The 8,163-nt window shown below is 40.1% G+C and overlaps 1 protein-coding gene across 1 annotated transcript; it reads left to right on the plus strand.

Annotated features, from left to right (window-relative positions):
• Positions 1–40: 40 nt before the first annotated feature.
• On the plus strand, positions 41–7,868 carry LOC137172575 (uncharacterized). The gene is made up of 10 exons (XM_067577086.1): positions 41–65; positions 456–605; positions 1,361–1,480; positions 2,323–2,487; positions 3,046–3,195; positions 4,871–5,185; positions 5,280–5,561; positions 5,769–6,098; positions 6,925–7,007; positions 7,128–7,868. The coding sequence occupies exons 1-10, from the start codon at positions 41–43 to the stop codon at positions 7,230–7,232; spliced, it is 1,725 nt and encodes a 574-aa protein (XP_067433187.1). The 3' UTR covers positions 7,233–7,868.
• Positions 7,869–8,163: the final 295 nt, after the last annotated feature.

An 8,163-nucleotide genomic window follows, 5' to 3' on the forward strand; every position in this document is an offset into this window, starting at 1 on the left:
AAATGTCAGTGTGCTGACATACTGAACTAAGATGGTTAACATGGTAAACATAATACCTGCTAAACGTCAGCATGTTAGCATTTAGCTCAAAACACCACTGTGTACAGTCTCACAGTGCTGTTAGCATGACTGTAGACTTTCAGGATGTGTCCGAAATCCCTCCCTGGTTCACTCATTCACTACTCACTAATACACACTGTCTGCTGTGGAGTCGCACACCGCTAATTTTGCTGTCTGTAAAATGCAATGCATGGCATTGTGGGATTGTTTGCAGGAAGTAGTGTTCACAACATGAACATTACTTTTTTGATCCATTGTGGAACATTTTAGGCTCTACATATTGGATAAATTTGCACTTTGAAGTAAATAGGGAGTGATTTCAGACACAGCCTTAGTCTTGCTTCAACATTTGGTCTCTTGTGTCTTATATCCCACAATCCTCTGTTTTCCTCCAGGTTCTCATTGTGAAAGCACAGCCAAGGCTGACATCGTGCTGTTGGTCGATGATTCTGGGAGCATCAGCCTTGGTGACTATGAAGGCATTAGGTCCTTTCTAATTCAAACAGTCAACAACTTCGACATCGGCCCTGACAAAGTCCAGATTGGTAATATTTTTACCACTACAACTATTCACACTACTGATCCTGGTACTATTACTACTACTGCTTGTGTATAAAGTACTTAAAATACTAAAATCTTTACAGCACATTGTGAAACACACACAGGTCCCGTATTATAAATTAGCAAAAGAGCAGCAAAATGGGACATGATAACAAGAGTAGTCAAGATTATGGCTGATGTGAGGATAAAAGGACCATACCAGTGGTTTTACATGTTTAAGCTAAATAACTGCTGTCTGCATACAGCCTCCATTACTGCCAGTTATTTCCCAAAACATGCAGACATATTTTAGCTTTTGTATTAATTTGCAGAATTCTCAAAATGTTCAAAATGAAATGTTCACGTGATACACCTACCTTAAAATTCAGTGCTTCATCTACTGAAACACACATTTATAACTCATGTTAATTATGATTCAGATTGTAAAACAATCTTTTATCCAGACACTGATTTCCATGGTGGAGATATACTGTACATTCCTTCTGTGTAGGTCCTAGTTGGATCAGTTAGCAGGACAGATGTTCTGACTGAACAGACTCTGTGAAGCACACCGCATTTCTGAAGCTAGGAGGGATGCACAACTTTGTCATGTTGGTTCATCCACAGCATCAACTTTCTACAGTCGTTCTGTAGAAAGAGGAAATTGTCTTCTTGTTGTTATCATTGTTATTCTCATTATCATTTAAAAACAAAAGCTGGATCAATGTGTCAGTTTTACACATTTCTGTGTTTTTTGCAGGTCTGGCTCAGTACAGTGACAACCCAAAGACTGAGTGGCAGCTGAACACCCACCAGACCAAACAACCCCTGCTGAAGGCCATAGCCAAGCTGGAACACAGAGGAGGAGGAACCAACACAGGTGATTTAACAGCACACTGTCTGATCCACACCAGCTTTACAATGTGAGCGACTCAGGCAGAGGCTCTGATTACATCTATTAGATATATTTACTTTCTGTATTTAGGTCTGTCAGCAGTGGAAAGAGAAGCTGTTAGTGATCCATGTTTTGTACAAAATTTTAACTTTAAGTATTTATAGTATAGAATATATTGTATGTATGGAGCAATTTGTGAATGAAATTCACTCTCTTGATCAAGAAAATTGTATCTGCTAACAAATAACATTTTCAGAACAGAGACTTCAGATAAAGTTAATAAAAAGTATTTTGACTCATACTGATTCCAGAAACAGTAGAGTTACAATTTGAATTAGATGATTTGATGCAATGATGGTAATTTGTATTATTGTTACTATGATAATATTAATAATAATTCTAAAACTATTATGATCATTATATATATCTATATATATATATTTTTTTTTTAATTATTACATTACTATACAGTATCATGCTATGATATTATAAATAAAACATTGCTGAATGTGTTATAGTGATAGTGATTATAATAATTATATTAACACAATCACAACATTAAAAATCATAATGATTTGAGCATCTCACAGTAGAATTTGAAGCTCTGTGATTGGATGTTTCCAACTGAAATGCATTTTGGGAGTCATAGTTAACTTTCTCTCTCAGTTTTTATGTCTACAGGCTTCTAGATTTGACTTTTTATCAAAGAAACAGATATTTTTAACAAGGTTGTGGAAGTGCTCCAACTATCAGTCACCTAACAGTCATTGCAACAGTCAGCTTTTCAACTCTGCACCTTTTAAATCCTCTTTATTACTGTCATACAGGAAAAGCTCTGAACCACATCCTCCATAACAACTTTAAACACAATGTGGGAATGCGTGCAGACTCCCACAAAAGTGCTATCCTGATTACTGATGGAGAGTCTCAGGACAACGTATCCCTCGCCTCGCAGCACCTGAGAGACACCGGCATTGAGATCTACGCTGTTGGTATAGTGGCCGTTTTACTATGTTTCAAGTTTCAGGCCACTTAATCTGTAAAGTATCTGAGTTTTGACTTGCGTTCCACTGAATTAAATCCACTTTTCTTGTGGAAACCAAATGTACTCACAAGTCCACAGGATGCAGGGAAAATGCTGAATGAAATGACATTGCATTGAGCCTGGTTCATTAATGACTTGATGTTGTATCCCAAACTTTAACACACGTTATTACCTGCTATCACATGTATACACGTTATATATGTTAAACACGATCAAAATCTTGGTTTGATCTGAACTTACTTGCAGATTCCTCTACAGCACCAGTCAAAGGTTTGGTCACACTTTCTCATTCAAGTGAGTGGGAAGGTGTGTCCAAACATTTGACTGGTATTTTATATCTTAGCACATTATTGGGGGGATATTTGGAACATACACTTTAAAAACTGCCTTATATTTTGCATTTTCCACTGTCTTAAATAATAAAATATATGTGTTCATGCGTTCCAGCACCCAAGAACAGAATCATTTTTTAAGGTACAGTTTTAACAGTATTTCATTCTTTCAGGTGTAAACAATGCAAAAGAGGCTCAGCTGAGGGTCATCGCCTCAGATCCTATTAAAAACCACGTGTACACGCTCAGTGACTTCTCATCCCTCCTGGACATCGTCAACAACCTCACCATCAACCTCTGTAACAGTACCAACAGCAGCTTAGGTAAACAAAGAGTCCATCAAGAGTCCAATTTCCAACAGCACCCTGTCCACAAATTACATCACTTGCTGGCCTGTTTTGTTTGATTCAGTACTCCAAAAATTCAGATATTGCAGCAGCATGAGCAGTTCAACAAAGAGTCCTCTTTGGCTTTCAAAAAATCATTGTCTTCTTGCAGCTGGTGCACTTTGGATTCAAGCTGGGTTACTGTGCTGCTGTGAGATGACACTGTTTCCTCAGTGATGTCAAAGTGAGGGGCAGAGGCTTCAACTTTTTTCTTTGACAGCATTCAAGACCAGGCCGTAGTGTTTCCCTCATTTCTTCAGCCAGTGCTATACAGGATTTTTCCTGCTCAACTCATAGGCAGGATACTGTCAGCATTTCCCCTGTGGTCAACACAGGATGTCCCCCTCTTTGGATGGGTTTACGGCTTGATCTTCAAATTGTTAATCTTGCCCTTGCAGTGTTCTAAAGATGAAAAACGTATGTTATTCATAGCTAAATGTGCACTTTGTGTATAGTAGTTAAGGAGCTACTCCCCTTGTGTCAGCTCAGCTCAAAGCCATAGCGGAAATCCATGTAACCACCAGTTTGTGTCGTATAAAGCCATAGGCTTTGATGAGATCCAGCCATATAGCAGACAGGTCTCTGTGACCTTCGTACACCTCTGTGATCAGCTGAGTAACCACTCCTGCTCAATGCACCCTGGGACCTTCAGGACTTCCCTTTCTGAACTGAGGTGTTGAAGTAGGAGTTTTTCTGAGTTTTGCCATCAGGTGTCGAGCAACAATACTGAAAGTTATCAGTATCATTATAAGTGCACTGCTGAAGTCTGAGATCATCTTGAGCTGTTAAATGTTGTTTGTGTTTTCCACCTTTGGAACTCAAAGACTCTCCGCTGTTAGACTACCTTCCCCCTTCTCCGGATCACCTTGAGGATCCTTCACAATCATTGCAGGAGACTGGGGCATGTCTAGTAGAGCTTGTAAGGCACTCCTCTAGGGCCTGGGGCCGAGCTTGTTTTTGCAGCCCCAGTGACATCCTGGATCTCCCTCAAGATTTGCTCCATAGTTTTAAACTAGATGCTGATTTCTAGTGGAGATATCGAAGCCCTGCCTTCTCCCAGGTGTTGTTCCCTCTCTCCTTCGCTGCAGGTGTTTTTGAGGTACCAATCAGTTCATCTCTTTGAAGCATGCCAGGTGACCGTTTCACTCCTGTGCAAGTAGTTTCTTGGTGGAATTGAAGGGGTCTGCCACAAACGCCCCTGCCAACATTAAAAAGAAAGTTTTAGTCAGAGAAAAGGTATGAGTATCAGATGGGTCAATCAAGCTTGTTAGGAGATAAAGATGTCACATTTCATCAGGTATTGTTAAATACAGGTGTGCTGCTTCTTCCTGAAAGCAATAATCTGACAAAGGAAAACAAAAAATGGGCACGAGGTCAAGCATTGGGGTCTACCAGGGTGTCTTTCCTCATACTACTGCAAGATGTTGCCAGACTAAAAAATATTCTAATCCCACAAATAGCATCTTGCAATTTTTTCTGTACATTTGTGTACTTGTGTCAGGGTATGAAGGTGCTCTCTCTCTATCAATAACTTTTTTGAAGTTGAAATAATCTTTATCAGCATGAATATTGCAGTGAATACTGATGAATTTAATGATCTTTCTCTCTCCAGACTCTGTCAGGCTGGTGAATGGGACTACTATGTGTTCAGGCAGACTGGAGGTTAAGTTTAACCACTTTAACCAGTCGTGGTCTTCACTGTGTGAAGCTGACTTTGACCAGCAGGATGCAGAGGTGGTCTGTAGGGAGCTCGGCTGTGGGGCTCCTTCAGTCCTCCAGGGGGCGCTCTATGGAGAAGTGGAGGCTCCAATGTGGACCAAAGAGTTCCAGTGTGGAGGCAATGAGTCTGCTCTCCTGGACTGTGGAAGATCAGACTCAAATAGAAGCACCTGCTCACCTGGCAAAGCTGTTGGACTCACCTGCTCAGGTAGAAGAGGAGCTGCAGCTTTGATTTGGCTTTATTTCTGTTCTAATGAAACTCACTTTATTCTTTTACTGATGACTCTCTTGTTTCTGTTCAGAGCCTGTCAGGTTGGTGGGAGGAGCCAGTCGCTGTGCAGGTACACTGGAGGTGAAACGAACAAAGTGGAGACCAGTGCAGGACTCTGATTGGACCCTGAAGGAAGCAGCTGCAGCGTGTGGAGATATGGACTGTGGCTCTGCTGTTTCAACAGGAAGGAGAAATAATTCCTTAGAGGAATCTGTATGGTGGATCAGATCTGACTGTGTTCAGTCTGGATATGCCCTGAGGGAATGTGCATCATCAAGTTCCTCTTCCTCCATCGTGGAGCTCATCTGCTCAGGTAAGTCCATCAGTGACATCATCTATGACAGTAATATTTTCCGTCCTCTGTCACAGTGATAGTCAGTGGTTTCCATTGGACTGAACTGTAAACTTATCCAGGATGACTGCATCCTAAAGGGTAGAGAAGTTAGCTTGTTCCTGGAGGCTCATTGCTTCAAACCCCCATAAAATGCTGGTTCAGCCAATCATCTCTCTGTGTTTACAGACCTGCTGGTTCAGCCAATCATCTCTATGTCTTCTACCATGGACGGGGTCTCCGAGGCCCAGCAGCAGGGGTTTCAGGTGCATCGGGGCTCCGACTTCACCATCAGCTGCTCCATCCCACTTCAGTACCCAGGAGGCTCCTTCCACCTCACCTTCACCTCCTCCAACACAACATACAACTACACCCTGCCAGCTGTCAATCACTCTGCTGACTTCCTGTTTCCTGCTGCAGACCCCGCCCACCAAGGGAACTACAGCTGTGTTTATGAAGTCTTTGTTTTTTCACATAACTTCTCCTCTGAGAGCCGTCTGCTGTCTCTCACTGTCACAGGTAAGCTGAAGCAGAGTGTGAAGCTCAGTGGAACTGAGACGTCACACTGACTTTGTTTCCATGTTTGTAAAACATGATAAAAAGTCATCAGGCAGCAGGACCGACCCAGCGACCTACAGAGAGCTGAGGCAGAATCTGATGAAGGAACTGTAAACTGTTTCCTTCCCGGCTTCTTTAATGTTATTGAACCATAACAACTGTGTTGTAGTGAAAAGTAAAAGACAGCAAACGAGTCAGTGAAGCCACAATAATGGTACGAAACAGAGTAGATACAGAAGAGTTAAGTCAAAGGAAACTTCACTTGTTTGAGATTCTTTGAGACATCTCGCCTCTCATCCAAAAGTTTTCTTTGGGTCTGAGTGACTGGTGGGGAGTAATCCCTGTAGTTTGTTTACACTTGAAGAGTCATTAAAGTCACATATGGGATGTTAAAGATAAAATATACTAACTCAACATAAAATAGTTTATTTTTCACCCTGTACACATAATCACAGAGCTTCTCGTTGGCATATGATGTTAATACAGGTGATATTTCCAACAATACACGTATTAAGTTTAAAAACAGCTTTTTCTTGCCCAAGATTAATTTATTTGTTTCTGCTTGGATTAGAAAATGCTGGTCCTCCTTAATTGTAATGTTAGAGGTAAGACTCAAAGAAGAACAAGAAAAAGTTGAAAAAAACAGATATAGGACCAGAATATAGTACAAAACACAAAACAACGGTCCAGTTTGCTTTTCTAGCACATGCCATGTTTCTGTTTGATGGGAGCTGTTGTACTCATGATGTCATTTGATCTAATGTGATGACTGAATGTGTCTCGTCAGATCCAACAGTTTTTATCATCAGACTGGTCGTCCTGCCGGTGACTCTGCTGTTGTTCATCATTGCCATCTATTTCATCCTGAAGGTACTGAACACATGTTTGTTGTTTAGAGGACTGGTTGAAATGAAGCACTCAGCCTGTTTATATTGAACTGAAGAGAGGACTGATGCAGTAACTTAGATCTGTGTTGTCATGTCTCTCCAGGCCAGCAGGGGGCAGAAGTCAGGCCCACAAGAGAACACTGAGCTGGATTCTTATAACCTCGGTGTTTCCAGAGCTGAAGAGGAAGGAGCTCAGGGAGCAGAGTAGGACCTCCAAGGAGTCAAACAAACATCCATCTGCTCAGTGGAGGATTTTATATTTTTTACACAGACATTCCCTTTAAAGTAGCACTTAAATCACTGCAGAAAAGGTTTCATCTGTCCTTTCAGTCTCATGTGATAAACCAACCAGCTTTTTGCAGTCTGTATCTCAAGGAGTGACGTCATATTGGACAATTTTGCACCTCATGATTTATGAGTTACCAGTGCTTCAGTTGGTCTGGAATGACCAACAGCTTATATTCATGTTTGCAAGCTTTAGATATAGATATAGACATATAACATGTATAACAGACATTGCTGATTCATTTAGTTGACTTTATGATTCTTCTCTACATGTGCTACTTTTACACTTGTTTTACAACTGTTAATCAGAAGTTAGTCTCACTTTAAAATACTGAACAAACAGTTTTGCAAATGTTTTACAAGGAAGGAAACACATTCAACTCATTTGTTAGAATTACAGGATAAACACAATGAGTTCAACGCAGATTGTAAACTTAACTTTTGTTTATCTACAAAAAACTCCGATCAGTCGACTCAGGAAAAACAAACCTCACACACATCTGCAAAACTGTCACAAAATACTTGATTATCTGTATATACTTTTATTTTGTCATTATTAACCTCTCATGTAAACAATTATAACTTTTTTACTTTAATGTTTTATGGTCAAGAAATAATTTTTATAAAATACATCCAGTTTTTCTTCACTGCCTTTTATATACTTGAGTGTTTGAGGATAAAAATTGTGTTATTCAGCTGACGTGTAATTTTCTCATTTTTATATTTGTTCTTTGAGTTAACAAAATTCAATAAATCAAACATTTATTGAGTCAAATCAAATGTTTCATCTTTGAGCAGCACTTTCTGATCAGTCACTGTTTATAAAGGATTTATAAACATTAATTAATGGTTAA

Source organism: Thunnus thynnus, chromosome 20 (assembly GCF_963924715.1).
Source record: "Thunnus thynnus chromosome 20, fThuThy2.1, whole genome shotgun sequence".
NCBI lineage: Eukaryota > Metazoa > Chordata > Actinopteri > Scombriformes > Scombridae > Thunnus > Thunnus thynnus.

Bases quoted from the DNA above. Each gene is read 5' to 3' on its own strand.
- LOC137172575 (XM_067577086.1), top strand. From the start codon at position 41: ATGGTAAACATAATACCTGCTAAAC. The intron at 1,481-2,322 runs GTGATTTAACAG...ACTGTCATACAG, and splicing joins AGGAGGAGGAACCAACACAG to GAAAAGCTCTGAACCACATC. The intron at 5,562-5,768 runs GTAAGTCCATCA...CTGTGTTTACAG, and splicing joins CGTGGAGCTCATCTGCTCAG to ACCTGCTGGTTCAGCCAATC.